We start from the raw sequence: 24,198 nt of genomic DNA on the forward strand, positions 1-24,198 counted from the left end.
ATGAGAGAGAGAGGGAGGGAGGCGAGTGAACAAGGAGATGGGGAGAGAGGGGGAGTGGGGGACGACTTACAGAACAGGGTGGACAGGAAAGCCAAGAAATAAATGGAAGAGCGGAGGAGGGCGAGCCTCAGGCAGGATATATGGATATCAAGAGCCAGAAATGAGATGAGTGAGGGTCGCGGGACGGAGGGAGGGGAAATAAAGAACAGAGGGAGGATAGGTGACACAGACGCGGGGAGAGTACAGGGAGAGACGGCGGGAGGGGCCAGACCTCTTGCTGGGCGTGTGGAAGTCGTAACTCCTAGAGCGATACGATCCTGATAGATACCCGGGTTGGCCCCCTACAGATGTGCCTCATGCCTCCTGGGAAGAAGGCTTCCTGGTACATTCCTCTTTTGTAGTCTGCTGAAAGAGGAGTGGACCACTGCTGTCAAGGAGGGGTAAATCACATTTGAACCCCCTTTTGTGTTCCACTGACGGGGCAGGCCCAAGGGCTGTTCCCCAGACAGTCATTGAGATGGATGTAGTGCGGGGCTCTTCAGATCAGCTCCCTGTCATCAATTAAGTCCCTTCCCCGAAGGGGATTCAATGTGTTCTGTGGTAAGAATTATGGATCGAAAGGAAGGATAATGTTGAGATAACATTTTCAACCGGCACACAGTTAGATGCAACTTTGTGATTTGCCATCTGTTGTTACATTAGTGAAATGCTGGAGTCCCTCAGTCAGGCATCATGCCGTCAGCATGCTGGTCTCTATAGACACCAGTGACTAAAACACCAGTGACTCAAACATGGAGCTTGATCTGCATTGCCTGCCAACCTTCTGACTTCTGACCTTCTGATTTATAAAACAATCAATGGTGCAGGTCTTTGGCTGACTCACTTTCAAACTAGCTATCAAGTCGGAGATAAGAAACACGTTATCGTGGTTATGGACAGATACACACACACACACACACACACACACACACACACACACACACACACACACACACACACACACACACACACACACACACACACACACACACACACACACACACACACACACACACACACACACACACACACACACACACACACACACACACACACACACACACACACACACACACACACACACACACACACACACACACGTATGATGAAAATGCTGACCCGCGAGGACCGTGTGCACAGGACCGAGTCCACAGGAAACACAAAAGCAATTTGCGACTGATCAAGATTACATTAGAATCAAATGTATTGTCATCATACAGCACAAGTACAATACAACGAAAAAAGTTTGGCATCCAACCAGAGTGCAAATGTAACAGTAAAGTGCAATCCTTTGGGAGAAATCATGGTGATTGGGTTCATGTCGATTCTACAGACATCCTCAGAATTAAATAATTATAATAATATTAAATACAACAATATTTGTATCATTAACAATTACGTTTTACATTTATAGTCACGACTCAACGAGGCATCATGTGCATTACACACAGACACTGCAAATGACTAAATAAATAAGAACTAAACCAGCAGCATGATGCAGGCGGCTTGGTGACAATACTGTACATACGGAGTGCACCTGGGTACCTCTCTCACACACACACACACACACACACACACACACACACACACACACACACACACACACACACACACACACACACACACACACACACACACACACACACACACACACACACACACACACACACACAGACTGTATGTACGTGCTCTGTATGTACAGTATTGTACAGTATTGTCACCAAGCTGCCTGCATCAGCTGCTGCATCGTTAATAATAAGCTATAGATTTATATGGAATTTGTTAATCTATTCGTAAGTCTATTCCACTATAGCTATATCTGCGCGATTGGGTTTAGTTCTTATTTATTTAGTCATTTGCAGTGTGTGTGTAATGCTCATGATGCCTTGTTGAGTCATGACTATAAATGTAATATGATACAAATATTGTCGTATTTATTATTATTATAATGATTAGATTCCGAGGATGTCTGTAGAATCTACGTGAACGGAATCACCATTATTTCACCATTCATTCCCAAATGAAGCCGTTAACTCTTTGTGCGCCAAAAACTAGTATACTTGTGTTTCGTCGCCAACACTTCGAGTATACTAATTTTTGGATCCTTTGATATTTGTCCTTTGATCCCCGTTCTAAACACTCGCTCGGAGCTCCCTGGGTCTCCCTTGCACAGCTGCCTACGTTGGAATTGCAATGACGATCGAATCCCGCCAGGTGGCAGTATCGCCTACCTTTTGAACTGGGGATATCAGTTGTCTTCCAGTACTGAGTTACCTCCGGCTGCTTCCGCCTCGGACTGTGGATCAGGACATAGCAATCGGTCGGAGATTTGGTGCCTCAGAACTATTCTTTCCCGTATGGTAGCCATGCCCAATATACACGAGTAATGGCGAACGCCATAGGATGACTGAGATTTATTCATTTTGCTGGTATTTTTTGTATTATTATATTATTATAATTTTTTTACCTAAAACATGCTTCTGTACCGATCACAGTGTCATATCTTACCGGACCTAAAACATGCTTTTAGTAACAGTTTCGAGTTAAAACGACCCCCCCCCACCCTTGATGATTTTGTGAAGACACATATGTATATGGTATATACCTTTGATTTGGAAGTATTTGGAGTTTCAGGCGAGCAACCCGAATGTTTTGGGCATAATGAATTTAACCCGTCATATCTCATGATCTAGGAAAAAATACTTAAGATTATTTTGGAAAGGGGCGATGTTCAACATGGAATAGCGCACAAACTACAGTATGTAGAAATTAACTGGTTATTGAGTGTTGGACTATGAACAATGCCTGTCAAATGAGCCTATTGTCTCCATAGCTATAATACAGAACACACAATGTGTCCGCAAACATCGCTAAAATGGTCAATAACGCTGGCGCCATTGAGTAGAGATGGGAAAACAGCGTGGCGGTCAATGAGTTAAGAAACCCGGGCGCACACCAATACATCCAGATATAGTCGTATTTATTATTATGATATTTATTTAATTCCGAGGAAGTCTGTAGAATCGAAGTGAACACAATCGCCAACGATTTCTCCAAAATGAATCTGTTAAAAACTAGTCTGTCCAACGTACGACTACCATTTCAAGTTTGTAAATCCTGTTCGTAGCTACAAATTAATCTACGAAAATAAGCCGTTCGATCATGCCAAAATCGTCCGGAGAAATTTGTTGGTAACTTTCTCATAAATCAGTCCGAGCATGAGTTCCATTGCTCCTTTTTCCAACTCTCTGATGGTGTAAGGGATAGTCTGGCAAGCAGCCATTTTGAAAAACATTTGAAGTGAAGTTTTGGGAGTGTGCCATTAGGGATCTCACACAGGGCCAACCCTGTGCTGGCCTGTACGCATTCTGAGCTCTATTGCTAAATTCTCAGAGAGCTTTCAGAGCATTTATGACTTGAGAGTAAGCTGCAAGGCAGACTCCAAGGAGATTCCTCCGGATTATTTCTCTCTCCCTGTATGTGTGTGTGTGTGTGTGTGTGTGTGTGTGTGTGTGTGTGTGTGTGTGTGTGTGTGTGTGTGTGTGTGTGTGTGTGTGTGTGTGTGTGTGTGTGTGTGTGTGTGTGTGTGTGTGTGTGTGTGTGTGTGTGTGTGTGTGTGTGTGTGTGTGTGTGTGTGTGTGTGTGTGTGTGTGTGTGTGTGTGTGTGTGTGTGTGTGTGTGTGTGTGTGTGTGTGTGTGTGTGTGTGTGTGTGTGCGTGCGCGCGCGCGTGTGTGTGTGCATGTGCGTGTGTGTGTGTGTGTTCATGTTGTGCCTTGTAAAGTCCAGGATGGATTCCTTGCTGGATAATGGGAATAAGAGCAGGCCCCTCCACCACTTCTACCATCTTTTGATGATTATCGCCTTTAGAAAATACCCTCATTAACGGCTTTACGGTTTCTCCTGCTCTCCAGTATGAGTGTGTGTGTGTGTGTGTGTGTGTGTGTGTGTGTGTGTGTGTGTGTGTGTGTGTGTGTGTGTGTGTGTGTGTGTGTGTGTGTGTGTGTGTGTGTGTGTGTGTGTGTGTGTGTGTGTGTGTGTGTGTGTGTGTGTGTGTGTGTGTGTGTTTTTCTGCCTATAATGTCGGGTCAGTCCCCAGGCCAAGTTGTATAGAAGGTTTGTCTAAGGCACTTATCTATAACAAAGGACATATATAATATAATACACTTGTACTTGAAGTACTCTTGCCCCCGGCCATTCAGAGGTCCTTATACTTTTAACAAGTATTCATATGCTAACAAACGTCCATGCATAAGTATGTGAAACCTTGTTTATCTTGATCCTCTCTTTTCTATCATTCTCCCTTTCAGATTATCTTATTATTCTCCTTTTATACTATCTCTCTCTCTCTCTCTCTCTCTCTCTCTCTCTCTCTCTCTCTCTCTCTCTCTCTCTCTCTCTCTCTCTCTCTCTCTCTCTCTCTCTCTCTCTCCCTCCCTCACCCTCTCTCCTTTTTTAACAGGTCCTGACTATCATTAAAGTAACAAGACTGTATTCGTACTAGTTTAAACAAGCAGATCCTTTCTCGGGACACGTGGTTCACCTGTTTATTTTCTTAATTAATCCTGGAAATAGGAGCCACATTGGAACGGTGTGTAGTAGACCTGTATATATTCTTCAAGCTGTGTAAATCCTTTTGATGAATTACGGTCGGATTGCGGTTTTTGGATAAGGTCTGTGAAATTGATTGCGGTTGTCAGTTGGGGTATGTGTTGGACAGCTGCTGTGTAGGCGGTGGTTTATGTTTCTGAAAGCGTGTCTTGTGTTACAGAACGACGTCGGAGGCCTGAGGTCTGAAAGCGTGTCTTGTGTTACAGAACGACGTCGGAGGCCTGAGGAGCCTGACCAATAAGTGGACCACCTTCCTCAAAGCCAGACTCGTGTGTTCGATCCCTGGACCGGATGGCGTGGACACACACTTTGATGAACTCCGTGAGTGACTCAGAAACACACACGCACACACACACACACACACACACACACACACACGCACACGCACACGCACCCACACACGCACACACACACACAGACATGCACTTGCACGCACGCAAACACAAGCACACACACACGCACGCACACACACACACACACACACACACACACACACACACACACACACACACACACACACACACACACACACACACACACACACACACACACACACACACACACACAGATATTGAGAGACATATAGTTACAAAACTGCCTGATTGGCTGAACCACATTGTTGCTTACAAACAGGATAATAAGATGAAAATAACAGTAGCAGGTGAAAAGGTAACACTTCATGGTTATAAAGAGCTGCGTCTCCTCCATACTGAGCGGCTACCAATAACAGTAGATACTAGATACAATACCTTGCTGACTGCTTGGTCCTTCTCTCAGCCATCTGGAGGCCCCTCACAACCAGCTTGTGTACATGACCCAGGCTACTAAATATAAAAACTAAAGGTTTACACTTGAAGTGCAGCTGTGAAGTGATCTGCACCAGTTGTTGATATTTCATCATCTTGGTTAGAAAGGCTTCCTCTCTAGGCTGTAGTCGAAAGTTCAACCAACCTCTAGAATGAGCACCTCCCAAAGATTTTCATTGACAATAACCACATCAGGGGTGTTTGCCGTGATGTTATAGAACAGCGGTTATCAACAGGGGTGCCGTGGCACCCTAGGGTGCCTCAGAGAGCTGCCAGGGGTGCCTTGAGATTTAAAATATATATATTTTTGGATTACAGAAAATTATCACTAAAGTGCTATTGCTATTCCATGAAAATACCATATTTGGATAAGTTTGACCATTTCTCAAAATCTGAAAATCATTATTTAATAAAACACAGAAAAGGATCACCAAGTTACTCTGGATAAAAAAAAACTTTACAGACAACATTGAGACAAAGCTTCCTGACACATCTCCATCCAAACTCTTGGAAGAACTCATTGAAATCTCATCTGATACCACCTGGAGAGTTAGTTTCAGAGTGTGGTGCTGAGTACCAAGTATCTCATAATGCAGCAGTTAAGGTGTTGATACCATTCAGCACCACATATCTGTGTGAAGCTGGCTTTTCATCCATGACAGCTCTGAAAACAAAATATAGGGCCAAGTTGAGCCTTGAGGATGACATGCGTGTTGCCTTGTCAAAGATCTCCCCACGTATTGACTGTATTATTAGCCAGCAGCAGCAGACCTCGCATTGAGCTAGAAATGTCCACTGAGTGAACGAGTTATTTTCTGTATTTATTTATATTTTTTGAGAAATGGTAACTTGGTGATCTGTTTCTGTGAAATGGTCACACTTATCCAAATATGCAATTTTGATGGAGAACAGTGCAGCTGCAACAGATAGCACTTTAGTGATCTTTTTCTGTATTTAAAAAAAAATACATGATTTTCAGTTTTTGAGAAATGGTCACACTTTAGTGATCATTTTCTGTAATTTTATTTAAAGAAATATGCTATTTGATTTACTACTACAAGCAGTGTAATGTCAACCGTACTAAGCCATTTAGACCTGAAACACCTGTTAATAATGCATTATATAGCCTGCATATACACACAAATGTGTTTCCCGGTTTCTTAAATAAACATTATTTTTAAAGCAAGCCCTTTTGTCATCATTGTAGCAAAAAATATAGGACCGGAAAAGTCTTTATCGTATGTAGGGGTGCCCTGGAATATTTTATTGGCAGCAGAAAGGTTGAGAACCCCTGTATATAGAACACTTCTGAATCATCACTACACAGGTTAAACATGCTGGTGATGTTATTCTGAATCATCACTACACAGATTAAACATGCTTGTGATGTTATAGAACACTTCTGAATCATCACTACACAGGTTAAACATGCTTGTGATGTTATAGAACACTTCTGAATCATCACTACACACACACACACACACACACACACACACACACACACACACACACACACACACACACACACACACACACACACACACACACGCACACACACAAAACAATCCCTTTGCTTCCATTTATTTCTTGGGTTTCCTGTCCATCCTGTTCTGTAAATTGTCCCCCTCTCTCTCTCTCTCTTTCACTCACTCACTCACTCACTCACTCACTCACTCACTCACTCACTCACTCACTCACTCACTCACTCACTCACTCACTCACTCACTCACTCACTCACTCATTCACTCACTCACTCACTCACTCACTCACTCACTCACTCACTCACTCACTCACTCACTCACTCACTCACTCACTCACTCACTCACTCACTCACTCACTCACTCACTCACTCACTCAACTCACTCGTGCTCTTTGCAGGTATTTAAATGAGGTAATATGGGCGGAAAATGTGCCCCTTTCTATGCAAATTATCCTCATGGCAAAAACACTCCAATTCACAAAGATCGGCGCTAATTGCCACATGCAGTGAAGTTATTTACGTCTTCAGAGAGTTAGTGGAAACTACGCACATTTATAAGAGGTGTCATGGCCAGCGTCACCGGTGATAATAGCAGCAGTGATTGTAGCCAGGCCGTGCTCGTGGGAGAATATTTCAAAGGAGAATATCACTTTTTGATTTAAGTGAGACCAAAATCATCTGGAGACACAGGTTGCCAGCTCAAGCAGTTCTTGATCTACTCAATGAAATCAAGGATGATATTGAGCCTGTCACCCAGAGATCCCATGCAATGCCTGGCATTGTCAAACTGCTGTCAACACTCCAGGTTCTTGCGTCTGGCTCCTTCCAGACACTTATTGCAGGTGCTTCTGGAATATCACAACCATCCATCAGCAAGGCTATGTGGGATGTTGTACCAGCCATTCTTGGCAGAGTGGCAAGATACATCAAATTGAGGAGACAAAGCAGGAGTTCTTTAACGTTGTCGGCTTACCCAATGTTGTGGGTGCTATTGACTGCACTCACATTCCAATTGCACCACCATGCGAAAACAACATGTTTTTAGAAATAGGAAGCAAACGGATTCAATCAACACCCAGGTAGTGTGCAATGCCAGTAATATAATAACGAATGTGGTTGCCAAATTCCCTGGGTCTGTGCACAACAGCTACATTTTTAGGAACAGCAGTTTATACAGAATGATGCAAGACATGGATGACAATCCCTGGTTACTGGGTAAGAAAGTTGTTTTGAGAAAACGTGTGTGCTGTAATATTAATTGCAAATGTGTGGGGGGAAAAGTATGTGCATATGCTCCAGAATAAACTTTAAATTTATAACGTTTCATCAGGTCCATGAGGAAGGAGTAGACACTGGAAACACGGTCAATGAAAGGTTTATTCTGGAGTATGAGAATGCAATGTGGGTTCTATCCTCTTAACTAAACATTAAATACAACTTCGTTTCTCACTCTAAAAATAATCCTAAATCTGAAATTATTTTCACTGGCACAGTGCCTAACTTTGGCCTAAAGATTCAGCACCATGGACAGGTCTGCTCAAACAAACCCTGCCAGCCATCTGCGCTGCCAGATATCAGGAGCAAATTGCACTCAACTGCAACACCGTATGGGTGTGTTTGCGCTAGTATATCATTCGCACAATATCTTTAGTGAATAGGTCCTTAAGACGGAGCACATAGCGGGCACAAATCACACGCAGTTAAGGGTCCTATTAGCGGCCGCATACCATTATTTGTGAATTTGCCCGACAGATTATTTCTCTCTCTCTCTCTCTCTCTCTCTCTCTCTCTCTATCTCTCTCTCTCTCTCTCTCTCTCTCTCTCTCTCTCTCTCTCTCTCTCTCTCTCTCTCTCTCTCTCTCTGTCTCTGGTTCTCTCCCTTGATTAATTTAATCTCACGTTGCCCCTCTCTGTGTTGCAGAGGACATCTTCCTGCTCCCCACCAGAGACGAAAAGAACCCTGTGGTCTACGGAGTGTTCACCACCTCCAGGCATGTGTTCAAAACACCACCTTCAAACACACTCACACAGTCATTACCGTTATCATAGGTTCATTAACTCTTACCTTACTGCTCTGTATCTAACTGGCTCTTCCCATCACAGCTCCATCTTCCGCGGCTCAGCGGTGTGTGTGTACAGCATGGCGGACATCAGGGCCGCGTTTAACGGGCCCTACGCCCACAAGGAGGGGCCGGACCACCGCTGGGTGGAGTACGAGGGCCGGATCCCCTACCCCCGCCCTGGAACGGTCAGTTAGTCTGACAGACAAGAGTGACATGTAGACAGTCAGTCAGATACACACACACACACACACGCATGCACGCACGCACACACACACACACACACACACACACACACACACACACACACACACACACACACACACACACACACACACACACACACACACACACACACACACACACACACACACACACACACACACATACATACATACATAGAGCATACATACATGCATGCATACACACACACACACACACACACACACACACACACACACACACACACACACACACACACACACACATACACACACACATACATACATACATACATACACATACATACATGCATGCATACACACACTCACACACACATACATACATAAAGCATACATACATGCATGCATACACAGACACACACACACACACACACACACACACACACACATACATACATAAAGCATCCATACATACATGCATGCATACACACACACACACACACACCTACACATACATACATAAAGCATACATACATGCATGCATACACACACACACACATACACACACACACACACACACACACACACACACACACACACACACACACACACACACACACACACACACACACACACACACACACACACACATACACATACGTAAAGCATACATGCATGCATACATACACACACGCACACAAGTAAGTCAGAGAGAGAAAGAAAGTCAGTCAGACAGAAATACAGAGGCAATCAGACAGACATGCAGGCAGAAAGACAGGCAGGCAGGCAGGCAGGCAAGCAGACAGACTGACCAGTCTGTCATTACAAGTATTGAGTTATGTTCTCTCAGACGTCAGGAATGAATCCCCAGCTTCAGAGCTGATTAACAATAATAAACACTGTCTGTTATTAGAGTTTGTCTAAGTGGATGAAAAGGTGAAACATACGTCGGTCGTGCTGTGGGTTCTAATGTGTGTCTGTGTGTGTGTGTGTGTGTGTGTGTGTGTGTGTGTGTGTGTGTGTGTGTGTGTGTGTGTGTGTGTGTGTGTGTGTGTGTGTGTGTGTGTGTGTGTGTGTGTGTGTGTGTGTGTGTGTGTGTGTGTGTGTGTGTGTGTGTGTGTGTGTGTGTGCGTGCGTGCGTGCGTGCGTGTGTGTGTGTGTGTGTGTGTGTGTGTGTGTGTGTGTGTGTGTATGCGCGCGCGTGCGTGCGTGTGTGAACACATGTGAACCTGCACATTCATTATGTATAATATATGACCCAGGCTTTGTGGTGGTGTGGTTGTCATGACGATCAGGATTTTAGTCTGCTTTTAAAGCTAACAGGGCCTTGCTGATGTATTGAGAAACCAATGCATCAGCTAAGCAGAGTAAGAAGGCAGTGTCGATGGTGTTCATGTACTGCAGTTCTCTAACCCAACACCAGGGGGAAGCAAATGCTGCCTGCCTAACACTTGCTGTTAGAAGGTGGAATGGAAATATTATCCACAAACCCATAAAGGGAGAAAGAAGCTCATGAATAGTGTTCCTGTATAGCAGCACAAACTGCTGATATTTTAATAGCGGGTGCAAATCACACACAGTTAAGGGTGCTATTAGCGGGCTCTCTCTCTCTATCTACAGTAATGCACTGTATCTGTCTATCTCTCTCTCTCTTTCTACAGTACTGTACTATCGCTTTCTTTTCTTTCTATAGTACTGTAATATCTCTCTCTCTCTCTCTCCACAAACCCATAAAGGGAGAAGAAAGCTCATGAATAGTGTTCCTGTATAGCAGCACAAACTGCTGATATTTTAAAAGGCAGGCATAATATATATATATCATATCTATTTATTATCCTCTTGTAATCTTGTATATTTGACATTATATGTATTACATAAATGATTTAAATAATAATATAAATAATAATAATGATTGTACTCCCTACATTGTAATGTAGATTCAAATCACAATTGTATTACATAATTGAATCTTAACTATATAGAAGTAAAACAACAACAATAGCAGCTGGTAAGACGATTTATGGAATGACCGTTGTTATGTGTCCAAAGCCCGAAATAAAAAATAACTGAATTGAACTGAACTGAAGTAAAACATCCAACATTCACCAAACCATAACATAATTGACAATATTCAGAATGCTGTAGCACCATTTCTGAATGCTATTTATTTATGTTCTTGAGCAACTTTGGCGAGTAATTTAAGCTAATGTTGAACAGAAAGCAGCATGTGGCTTCCTATCAACCTCAGAATTGATTTAAGGTTATTCTGCTGCTTTGTAAGGCCTTGTATGGCCTTGACCCAGATTAGCAGTATATCCTGAGTAGTCCTTCACTCATCTAGCTTGAGTAGTAGCTCCCACAAGTACAAACATATATGGTGAGGCACTACTTCTGGCTGTTGAATATGAATGCATAACCGTATTTCTATATATACATATAACACATTTTGTGCTAAATATTGCAATCATAGCAGTGGCCCTGTGTGTTGTTTCCACACGTATGTCAATAATCCAAACACTGGAGTCTATTGAACAACCTCCTTGGTGTTTGGACACACAAGGTTCTACTGGAGGCTGACCGTTGCAAAGGGAGTGGTGTATCTTGGCAGTGCTGGGTGTCGGTGTCGAGGGGGGTTGATCTGGGATACCAGAAACTACTGTAGAACCTTCTAGAGGTGTCGTGGTCCTTACTCAACGACACAGCAGGTCTCACTTGATAAGCTCAATATCATCGCCCTGCCCTGTTTAACCATATATTTTTACCTCTGTATGTAATGTATGTACCGTATGTACTCACACCCTACTATGGTACAAGGGATAATAATACCATATGCTGTGTATTATGAAAATGTAAATAGGTAAATGTTTTCCGTTTCCTTTTCAACCCTATTATTTCAGCTCGTGAGACACTGAGGTTACCCTCATTTACAGTGACGATGATCTTACAAAACAAAGACACAGTTTACATTTACATTTTGTCATTCAGCTGACACTTTTATCGCTTTTAGCGACTTAAAAGTTCTGTAGATTCTGTAGTTCTGTAGCTCCTGTAGATTCATGCATATATAGGCACAACAAATAAGAATAAACAATACAAATATGTTAAAACAGTTTTCAAGTCGATACACAGTGGTCGGAAATTGTACTTTTAGTGATGTCAAGTGATGCATTTCTTTAGTAACATTGAATTCTTGTCTCCCTACCAGTGCCCCAGTAAAACATATGACCCAAGGATTAAGACCACCAAAGACTTCCCGGACGAGGTGATCAGCTTCATCCGATCCCACCCCCTGATGTACCGCTCCGTCTACCCTCTGACCGGCCGGCCCGTCTTCATGCGGGTCAGAGTGGACTACACCCTGACCCAGGTAGTGGTGGACAGAGTCACAGCAGAGGACGGACAGTATGAGGTCATGTTCCTGGGCACAGGTGAGGTGCATGCAGTCTACACACATACACATGCACACACACACACACACACACATACACGCACACACACACACACACGCACGCACGCACGCACACACGCACGCACGCACGCACACACACACACACACACACACACACACACACACACACACACACACACACACACACACACACACGTTTGAATAGCCAAATTAATTTATGTATACTATCTTAAACAGGCAAGGGACATAAATACTGCAAATGTAGGGTCCAACGGTAATGGACCTCCTTATCTCTATTCATCACAGTATGACATACTTATGACATAGATTTGTACGCTTGTCAGTCCTCTGTGTATCTGGGAGGTGGGGTCTGGATGTGTTTTGAAACCAGGGAAAAGGCTGCTCGTGCTTCTGCCTGAACCCTGACCTCTGATCAGTCATAGGATTCGGGGTGCGACTAGAGCCCGCCTCCGAGTAGGACTATGCGATACACATAAAACCTCTACATAAAGATCTATGGATTCCGATATTATGAATTTCCGTGCTGACCTAATTTTGCCCATACCGATATGTTAGGTAAATGCACACTGTTATGTACCATGAGCCTGATCATTCCTGTGTCACTGGGCATGCAGGTGAGGGCTACTAATTAGCTAATTGCTGCTGATTGGTTACCTGCTGGCATGGTTAAAACCAGGCCTTCAGACACACATGCAGGTCTGTCTGTGGTTAGAGGGAGAGTTGTCACGTTCTTCCAATCCTTGTACTTTAGTTTATACCAGTAATTCCTTATTAGAGTAGCATTTTGAGTTTAAGCACGGGTTTTGGTGTTGGTTTGCATATAGGTTGCGTGCCTTTGAGCCAGGGTCGTAACACACACCTCCAGTGCGTAGGTTGTTTCATTCTGTGCCCCTTTAATTCAACTGAATCATAAGTTGAAAGACGAGCATGTTGACAGAGGGCCAAGGCAATGGAGCATGTGATATGTGGTCTGGTGTTTAATTGAAAAATGTTTTTTATTATGGTTTAAATGTCACAGAGGTAAATGTGATAACACATATCATATCGCCCGGCCCTGACACTGACAAGCATAAGAGTTAGAGTTGTTCCGATACCGATACCAGTATCGGAAATGCCGCCGATACTGCCTAAACTGCTGGTATCGGTATCGGCGAGTACACGTAAATTCTAGCCTCCGATCCCATGATGTAATTTATCTCCTGCCGAGTCCTGCGGAGAGTGAGGATTATAAAATGAACATGTTTTAAAGTGTGATGCTGTGTCATTTTAACAGCAGATACTTTCTTAAATTCCATTGTCCCCGACAGTGCGGTGTGACGGGGAGCTCGGACGGGAATCGGGATGTGTTTGGCTGGTGTTATGATAGCATTAGCTGGAAAGATAGCTAGTTGGAACAACATCCGCTTTAACGTTACATCAAATCAGATGATCGCCTGTCCTTTCTCCAGGATCTAACACTGTCCGTGACCGTCTATCAACAATAATGCACCCACGGTGAATTGTATTTAAGTTAAGTAGCTACGGACTAGCGTTAGCTGACTATTACTAACGTTATCAAATGTCAATGCGGGAAGACGAGCTAGGTCAGTTAGCTTAGCTTGATAACGTTACCGTGTCTAAAGTTGGTGCATAATCCAGCAATAATGGCTGCAGACCTGCAAGCAAAGTACAGCAAGTGCCAAAGGATAAGAGTCTGAGGCGGAGTTTCAAAAGAGAATGTTGAATATTTATTTTGCATCAAAAATCACAACATGAACGTTCTATCTGCCACTAGCTTACAGACTGAATAGGGTATATCTGCAGAGCCACTGAGTAGCGAGTGCAACACCGTTTAATGTCCGTGTGGATCATTGGAGTAGGGTATATCTGCAGTGCTGTAGCCCATACTCATTGATTAATGATACTAATACAAATCTATACAATCACCTGTTGTTGAATAAATACCATTACTTTCTAGTTATTACTAAAACACAGTATAACAGTATCCGTAAAAAAAAAAAAAAAATTATAATTTATATAATATTTTGTATTTCTTTTTTTTTTATGCACTGGTATCGGATAAATATCGGTATCGGCCGATACCCAAAGCTTAGGTATCGGAATCGGATCGGAAAGGGAAAAATGGTATCGGAACATCTCTAATAAGAGTACAGGTATATAAGCATGCTATACAAATACAAATACAAATAGACAGGAGCTGATGGTCGGGAATAGCGAGTTATGCATGCGTTATAAATAAACACTTTTATTTATTTATTTAAATTTCTACCTTTATTTAAAATCTTAGTTTCTGCGGTTTCCCTCATTTACAGAAACAACGATCATATAAATACGAAAACAGACACAATAAAGCAATAATATTTATAGACAATGAAACAAAAAAACGTAAGGTTACAGGTACAGTAACAGTAGTCACACAACGGTCAGAAATCATATGCTTTACCAAACCAGAGGAAACAAGAACCGCCAACTTCAGAGAGAGTTGGAAGACATTCCAAGAGTTAGAGGCGTCATAGGAAGATACTGTAGGGACCCTAAGAACCATCCAGTCATTAGATCAGAACATACTTGAACAACCCTTGAACAACTGCACAAGACCGTAGCAGACTACAAAGAGTGACACGTTCAGCCGAACGCACAATTGGAGGGGGGCTTCCCACCCTCCAGAACATTTACAACAAGCGGTGCAAGGGGAAGGCTAAGAGAATTATTAAGGACTCGAGCCACCCGAACAACTGCCTCTTTGAACTGCTGCGGTCAGGCAAGCGATACCGGAGTCTTAAGGCGAGCACAGAAAGACTCAGAAGAAGCTTCTATCCCCAGGCCATCAGGCTGCTAAACGAACAATAAACACTATGCAACAACCATCAAATGCACACAGCACACACACCCACACACTCACTTAAACAAACAACACACTGCAGCACCCACTCTCCACACTTTAGATCACACAAACACACTTTATATTTATTGATAAAGGATTTGCACTACAACTCGTACACCTACTGTAAATTGTACCTAAATTGCACCTCATCCCATTTCTGCCTTGCACTATATAGTATTGTATATTAGTACACTGCACAGTATTGTATATTATATGGTAACTCAGTTACGTCTATTCTGCATCGAACATTGTACATACCGGTATGTCTATACTGAACACTGTGACCTCATTTTTTTTTTTTTACTTCTAATTTACATGCTATACTATGTTATTTTATTTCATACTTATCTTGTCTTGCACAGTCTCTGGAGCGTAACAGTAAGAAGCATTTTGTATAAAAGTATTCTGTACTTCTGTATGACAACTATTAAAGAAACTTGAAACTTGAAACCCTAAGAACCATCCAGTCAATAGATCAGAACATACAGGAGGAACCCTAAGAACCACCCAGTCAATAGATCAGAACATACTTGAACAACCCTAAGAACCACCCAGTCATTAGATCAGAACATACTGGAGACTAAGAACCATCCAGTCATTAGATCAGAACATACATGACCCTAAGAACCATCCAGTCATTAGATCAGAACATACATGACCCTAAGAACCATCCAGTCATTAGATCAGAACATACTTCAGGACCCTAAGAACCATCCAGTCATTAGATCAGAACATACTGTACCCTAAGAACCATCCAGTCATTAGATCAGAACATACTGGACCCTAAGAACCGTCCAGTCATTAGATCAGAACATACTGGACCCTAAGAACCATCCAGTCATTAGATCAGAACATACTGGACCCTAAGAACCATCCAGTCATTAGATCAGAACATACTGGACCATAAGAACCATCCAGTCATTAGATCAGAACATACTGGACCCTAAGAACCGTCCAGTCATTAGTAAGTAAGTAAGTAAGTAAGTAAGTAAGTAAGTAAGTAAGTAAGTAAGTAAGTAAGTAAGTAAGTAAGTAAGTAAGTATTTATAAAGCACCTTTCATACATGTCATGTAGCTCAAAGTGCTGTACACAATTATAGGCATATATAACGATAAAAGCAATAAAGTCACAGTGATCAGTTAAGATCAATGTTTACAAAAAAATAATAATAATAATAATAGTAACGTAAAAATGAAAATAACGTAAAAACAGTCATTTGCTTACCAGTTTGGGAGAACAGGTCCGCACAAACATTTCCGCTCAGTGGCAACCGGAAGTGCACTAAACCAATGCACTTGTATGGTAGGTAGCAATGTTTAGTTCTTATAACGCTAGTGTAGTTACGTTTTTATCAGTGGTCATAGTTGGGTCCATAGTGCTTTACCAAGTCCCATGGATCCATCAGTGGCCGTGTATTGTGGTAGAAAGAAAGAAAAAGAAAAACGTATAAAGAAAACAGTCTAAAGTTTGAAAGTTTGGGAGGTCCGCAAAAACACGACCGTTCAGCTCAGAAGCTGAGGCGTGTCAAAAACTTTTGAAAAACTGGAGGCGTGTCTCCTATGTACCCGTTCCTTCATCTAAAAAGTTTGAAAGTTTGGGAGGTCCGCAAAAACACGACCATTCAGCTCAGAAGCTGAGGCGTGTCAAAAACGTTTGAAAAACTGGAGGCGTGTCTCCTATGTACCCGTTCCTTCATCTAAAAAGTTGGGTCCACAAGGCTTATCCTAGCCTCATGGATCCATCAGGTTTTTCCAAGCCATAACTATTTGTAAGCTAGACTGTATAGGTACGTTTTTAATTTTCCTTTAAAAATGTGTATGTTGGTAGTGTGTTCCATAGTTTTGGGGCATAGTTGGCAAATGCCATACTTCCTATCCTTTTTTGGTTTCTGGGCGTGTCTAGTAAACCTGTAGTGGATGACCGTAGCGTTCTTGAGGGCAGATAACTAACTAGGGAATTTGCTATGTATTTTGGGCCTTGCTCATTAAGAGCTTTATATGTTAGGAAAAGGACCTTAAAATCAATTCTATGAGTTATTGGAAGCCAGTGCAGAGTGGCCAGGACTGGAGTGATATGTTCTCTTCTCCTTGTATGAGTTAGTAATCGAGCTGCAGAGTTTTGGATAAGCTGAAGCTTCCCAATGGTTGCTTTGGGAAGACCAGTGAACAGTGCATTACAATAGTCAAGCCGACTTGATACAAAAGCATGAATAAGTTTCTCTGCATACTTTTTATTTACGAAAGGTCTTACTTTCGCTATGTTTCTTAGGTTGAAGAATGACGTTTTCATGGCCTTATTTATATGAGACTTAAAGGTCAGGTCTGAGTCCAAGATGACACCTAGGCTTGTAACCTCAGTCTTTACATAGGATGACAGACTCCCCAGGTTTTTACAAAGCACTTCCCTTTTCGCTTTTGGGCCGATCAATAGGATTTCGGTCTTGCTTTCGTTTAATTTTAGGAAGTTATTGTTCATCCACTTGTTTATTGCTAACAGACAATTTGTAATGGACTGTATGGCTGTAGTGTTATTTGGTTCTGCAGAGATATATAGTTGTGTATCATCAGCATAACTATGGAAGCATACATTGTGGTCTCGAATGATGTCCCCGAGGGGCAGCATATATAGTGAGAAGAGTAATGGACCAAGGCAGCTTCCTTGTGCGACTCCAAAATTGCTGTCATGTTCCTCGGATACATTGTCTCCAAGCTTAACATAGAACCTTCTCCCCTTAATGTATGTTATGAGCCAATTTAGTACATGATCGGAAAAGCCAACCAGTCTTTCAAGACGACTGATCAAGATATTATGGTCAATCGTATCGAACGCTGCACTAAGGTCCAATAGGACAAGAATTGAGACTTTGCCAGCATCGGAGTTTAGCCTGAGGTCGCTAACTATTTTGGTAAGGGCAGTTTCAGTGCTGTGATTTGTTCTGAAACCTGATTGTAGTTCCTCCATGATGTTATTATCTTTGAGAAAGGAGTTTATTTGTACTGAGACTATCTTTTCTAATATCTTGCTGATAAATGGAAGGTTCGATATTTACATCTAAGTTTGTTTTCTTTAGTAGTGGTTTTACTACAGCCGTTTTAAATGCATCTGGAAAAGTGCCTGTTTGAAGAGACATATTTATGATTTCAAGGACATGATTTGAGACACTATCAAACACCCGCTTGAGAAATGCTGTTGGTATAGGATCGAGGCAGGAGGTGGCGGAATTACACTCAGAGACAATCTTACAGAGGTCAGGTAATGTAATACATGTGAATTCCCCCATAGTTATCTCAGGTGGGGTTTCACTCACAGCCAGATCTATATCAGCGGTAATGCTTGCTCTAATCAATGATATTTTTTCATTAAAGAAAACTGCGAACTCTTCACATTTTGTGGCTGATTGCTGCGGTATATGGGGGGGTGGTATGTTAATCAGCCGGTCAATGGTGGAAAAAAGTACCCTGGAGTTACCCATATTTTCTGAGATCATTTTGGAAAAATATTCCTTTCTCGCAAGTTGTATTGCCTTATTGTATGCGCCCATGGCGTCTTTGTATAAATTAAAGTGAGCTGTGAGTTTGAGTTTCCTCCATTTTCGCTCGGCTATCCTACATTTTCTCTTGTTATCTTTAACATTGGTTTTATTTAGCCATGGAGAGATTCTATCAGTTTTTACCTTTTTAACCTTTAGAGGGGCAACAGTATCTAACACAGTTGACAAGGTGCTGTGGAAGTTTTGCACTTGCTGATTTAAGGAGGATTCACTGCATTGGTCATATGATTTCATCATACTAGAGAATTTTGCTTCAGCTCTAGCGTCCAGAAGCCTTCTGTGAACTAGGAATTCGCTTCTGGTCTTATGTAATATTAGGCTTGTACCATAGAACACACAATAATGGTCAGAAATTGGAATTTGTTTTACTGATATATTCTCAATGTTTAGCCCTGTTGTTATTAGTAGGTCCAGAGTGTTGCCATGTTGGTGGGTGGCCTCGTGAACATGTTGCATCAGTCCAAAACTGTCCAGTAGGTTCAGAAACTCACAACCCCTGGGGTCATCCTTTTTGTTGATATGAATGTTTAGATCTCCATTAAGAATGATTCTATCATACCTGGTAATGCAGATCGATATGAGTTCTGAAAACTCCTGTATGAAGAGTGGCGAGTACCTTGGTGGTCGATACAATGTCACACATATTACTGGCATTTCTGTTTTCAATACAATAGCAAGGTATTCAAATGATAAAAATGTTCCCAGGTCAATATCATTGCACACAAATTGAGTGGAGATGATTGCTGCTATTCCGCCTCCCCTCCCACTCTGTCTGTTTGATTGATAGAATTTAAAATTGGAAGGGCAGGTCTCAATCAGTGTTGCTACACCAGTGATATTGTCTAACCATGTCTCTACTAAAAACATACAATGTACACCATGTTTTACTATGAGTTCATTTATCAGAAATGATTTTTGTTTCAGCGCTCTAACGTTGAACAGTGCTAGTTTTAGCTGTACGGGTTCTGTAGTGGGGTGTGAGATAGTCTGAGGTTGAACACTGATATTGATAAGGTTAGATTTACATATGGGACGTGATAATGAGTAATTGATTAGTCTTTTGGTGATCAGAATCGGGATGACACTCAACGTGTTTTTTTGTAGTTTAGGCTGCTTCTGTATATAGTCTACAGAGCTAGATATGGCTGGTTGTCAGGCCAGTGATGCTATACTTTGTATGACGTTATGTATTAGCACATTTACCCCTGATATGTTTGGATGGATGCCATCGGGTCTGTAATGGTCTTTCCTGGACCAGAGCAGATCAAAGTTATTTATATAGCAAAGTCCTATAGTAGTACAGTGGGTCTGTAGCCATTTGTGCAACCAGAACAGACAGCTAAATCGCTCAGATCCACGACCTATGGATGGAATGGGGCCAGACACAATGCATATTTTACCCAGGCTTTCAATAGTGAGTATTAGTGATTCAAAGTCAGATTGGAGTTTAACGGATTGTCTAGCCATTACGTCATTTGCTCCGATATGAATGATAACGGTGTGGGCGGACGGATATCTCTCGATGATTTCGGGAGTACACTCAAGTAAGTCAGTAACTTTTAAACCGGAAAAACAATACGTAATGCCGTGTGGTATTTGCAAAAACCTGGTGATGGAATCTCTGATGAGTAGGATCTCTGGCTGTTCCTGGATGCATTCCCCGTCGTAGATGGCCAGGTTTCTATGGTGAAAAGCCGCAGGAGTAGCGTCTGCATTGCTGGCGGAGTTAGACGGTTGGTCGGGCAGCAGCGTCGTGTGGAGGGGCTCGTTCACAGCGGCATTTCCATCGATGACACTCGCCGTTTGAATGATCATACTGGTATGGGCTGCAGAGCACCGCAGACGAGGACGTTTAAACTTTGGGGAGTCGGACCCATAGTGTGAGTCTGGGGAGCTTGGCAATGCGAGAGCAAACAGGGCAGAGCGCTTTCTGCTCTGGGTTGTAGATATATTTCCATGGTTGAGTCGTGAGCTGGAGAGGGCCGCCGTCCTGGCAGCTTCGCTTGGAGCCTGGCTAGTAGCTAGGCTAGTAGCTAGCATCGGATAGTCTTTGAGCAAAGCTACAGTACTAGCAGCAGGAGACGGAAGCGAGGGAGAGCCTAGGAGGCTGGAATCATTACAAAGAGGATTGAATCGGTTTGATAGTTGAGGTGAATCAAAGGGATCATATAGAGGAAGGGAGAGCTTCCTTCGGCCCCTCACCACTGTCGCCCAGGAGGGACTACTGGTGCAGCCTGCGTCCGCTTTTTCCATGCTAGCCAGCTTGGACATTAGCTCCGTTTGACGCTTGAGAAGATCCATTACTAGTATCTCGATGGTCTTCAGTTCCGTTCGCATTTCTGCGACATCTGATGTTGGAGCCATTTCCTCAGGGGAGTTTAGCACTGTGAGTACTGTAGCGTGTAGCTGTAGCTATGGCAACAACAAGCGCCGATAGCTTTAGGTCACGTCCAGTAAAAAGTCACATAAAACCAATAAATCCAACAGTATAAACGATAAGAGCAAAAGTCACAGTGATCAGTTAAGATCACTGGTTAAAAAATGGTAGAAAGAAAGAAAACAGTCTAAAGTTTGAAAGTTTGGGAGGTCCGCAAAAACACGTCCGTTCAGTAGTAACCGGAGAGTGTAGTGGATCCAACCAACTAACTAATTAGATCAGAACATACTGGACCCTAAGAACCATCCAGTCATTAGATCAGAATATACTGGACCCTAAGAACCATCCAGTCATTAGATCAGAATATACTGGACCCTAAGAACCATCCAGGCATTAGATCAGAACATACTGGACACTAAGAACCATCCAGTCATTAGATCAGAATACACTGGACCCTAAGAACCATCCAGTCATTAGATCAGAATATACTGGACCCTAAGAACCATCCAGTCATTAGATCAGAACATACTGGACCCTAAGAACCATCCAGTCATTAGATCAGAACATACTGGAGGAACCCTAAGAACCATCCAGTCATTAGATCAGAACATACTTGAAAGACCCTAAGAACCATCCAGTCATTAGATCAGAATATACTGGAGGAACCCTAAGAACCATCCAGTCATTAGATCAGAACATACTTGAAAGACCCTAAGAACCATCCAGTCATTAGATCAGAATATACTGGACTCTAAGAACCATCCAGTCATTAGATCAGAACATACAGGACCCTAAGAACCATCTAGTCATTAGATCAGAACATACTGGACCCTAAGAACCATCCAGTCATTAGATCGAGTTGAATACAGTGTAGGTTACAATATTCCATTCTAACAGTGAAGAGATATAAAGAGGTTGCTTACCAATAAGGGCTTTAAAAATAAAGAAATACCAGCGTGTGTTTGGATCTGCACATCCAATCACATGTACATAGGCTTTGAATATTGCAGAGTTTCAACGACATACTTTAAATGGATACGGCTCCCTCTATTACAGCAGACATAAAACAACATCTGGCCTGCTGTTCGGCCCCCGTCCTGCAACACCCAGGCTGCTCTCAGCAGGTTTATGAACATAGCATACTTGGCTGTTTCTAATAGAACATCCCTCTTTCATCTCATTCCAGTGCTGTACTTAAAGAAAATAAAAAACTCTCCCTGCTGCCATAACTCTTATAGTTATAATGTATATCTCGCCAGCAGATATCAGTAGATCACTATGTGCCCAGGAACACATACCATCAGAAATATTACAATGACTTGTTTCTCACGGCCACCTCCCCCTTACTGCACTTCTCTTGACTGCTATCCTTAATGTCACCAGCAGAGGGCTCTAGAGAGCCATGGAATCCCCGCAGCCCCCACATGATGCAGGGTTTGCTTTCACAGCCTCCCGTCGGGGCGTAGATGGGCTCTCGTGTGTTTTTGCACTGGAGTGAAACGTGTGAATGGATGGTTTCAACGGGACCATTTCAATTTCCCTCCAGTATCCTGTTTTAGCTCCTCCGCCTGTCACACACGGACAGTCCCTGCATTCACTCACTCACAGCAACACTTGCCCCGAATAGCTGAAATAGTTGAAACTCCGGGAAACGCCTCGTGAGGCCTGAGAACGGGCCAGAGCTGAGGTGTTGTTGACCTGGAGGAGGAAGGGTGACCGTACCTGCTGAGTATCAGTCACGTTTCAATGCACCTAGTGCTGTGTGATCACTGAGTATAATGAACTGTATCCTAATATCTCTCTCTCTCTCTCTCTCTCTCTCTCTCTCTCTCTCTCTCTCTCTCTCTCTCTCTCTCTCTCTCTCTCTCTCTCTCTCTCTCTCTCTCTCTCTCTCTCTCTCTCTCTCTCTCTCTCTCTCTATATCAGATGCTGGTTCTGTTCTGAAGGTAGTGAGTATCACTCAGGAGAACTGGTCCATAGAGGAAGTGGTGCTGGAAGAGCTCCAAGTGTTCCAGGTACCTCTCTCACACACACACACACACACACACACACACACACACACACACACACACACACACACACACACACACACACACACACACACACACACACACACACACACACACACACACAGGGTTCCCGCAGAGTCTTAAAAAGTCTTACCTTTAATAATCACAATTCTAGTCGTAAAAGGTCTTACATACGATTTTGGGGGAAACAATTGGATTGGGCCGTTACTAATAATAGCCTAGTATGTCGTGATCATGTCTTAAACTCTTTACTTTTGTAACTTTATGGGGAAGTAATTCTGGGACTTATTTCTTCTTTCATAGTAATTTCCTTCATACTTTTTATACACACACACGGACACACACACACACACACACACACACACACACACACACACACACACACACACACACACACACACACACACACACACACATTTACATTTAGTAATTTAGCTGACGCTTTTATTCAAAGCGACAAACAAATTGTGTACAACAAGTCAGCAGGAAGGGCACAACTCTGGTGTCTAAGGAGAAGTGATGTTGTTCATCCAGCAGTGAGACATTGCAGTGCTTCACTTTGAGTGCATAGTAGTATAGGCATAGTAGCATAGTAGGTACAACAGCATTGTACTGTACACAGTAGATAGTAGGTAGTAGTATAGGCATAGTAGCATAGTAGGTACAACAGCATTGTACTGTACACAGTAGATAGTAGGTAGTAGTATAGGCATAGTAGCATAGTAGGTAGGCACAACAGCATTGTACTGT

General features: G+C 42.6%; 1 protein-coding gene across 1 annotated transcript in view; it reads left to right on the top strand.

Moving 5' to 3' along the window:
• Positions 1-24,198, top strand: part of sema3d (sema domain, immunoglobulin domain (Ig), short basic domain, secreted, (semaphorin) 3D) — an 89,689-nt gene that overhangs the window by 43,994 nt on the left and 21,497 nt on the right. Inside the window, exons 8-13 of the mRNA XM_084335183.1 lie at positions 4,738-4,742; positions 4,855-4,969; positions 8,856-8,925; positions 9,038-9,182; positions 12,382-12,604; positions 23,345-23,433. Of these exons, the coding sequence (XP_084191309.1) occupies positions 4,738-4,742; positions 4,855-4,969; positions 8,856-8,925; positions 9,038-9,182; positions 12,382-12,604; positions 23,345-23,433 (647 nt within the window). The remainder of the gene's footprint in view (positions 1-4,737; positions 4,743-4,854; positions 4,970-8,855; positions 8,926-9,037; positions 9,183-12,381; positions 12,605-23,344; positions 23,434-24,198) is intronic.

This window comes from Notolepis coatsorum (assembly GCF_963971535.1).
Source record: "Notolepis coatsorum genome assembly, chromosome: 18".
In the NCBI taxonomy this organism is placed as follows: domain Eukaryota; kingdom Metazoa; phylum Chordata; class Actinopteri; order Aulopiformes; family Paralepididae; genus Notolepis; species Notolepis coatsorum.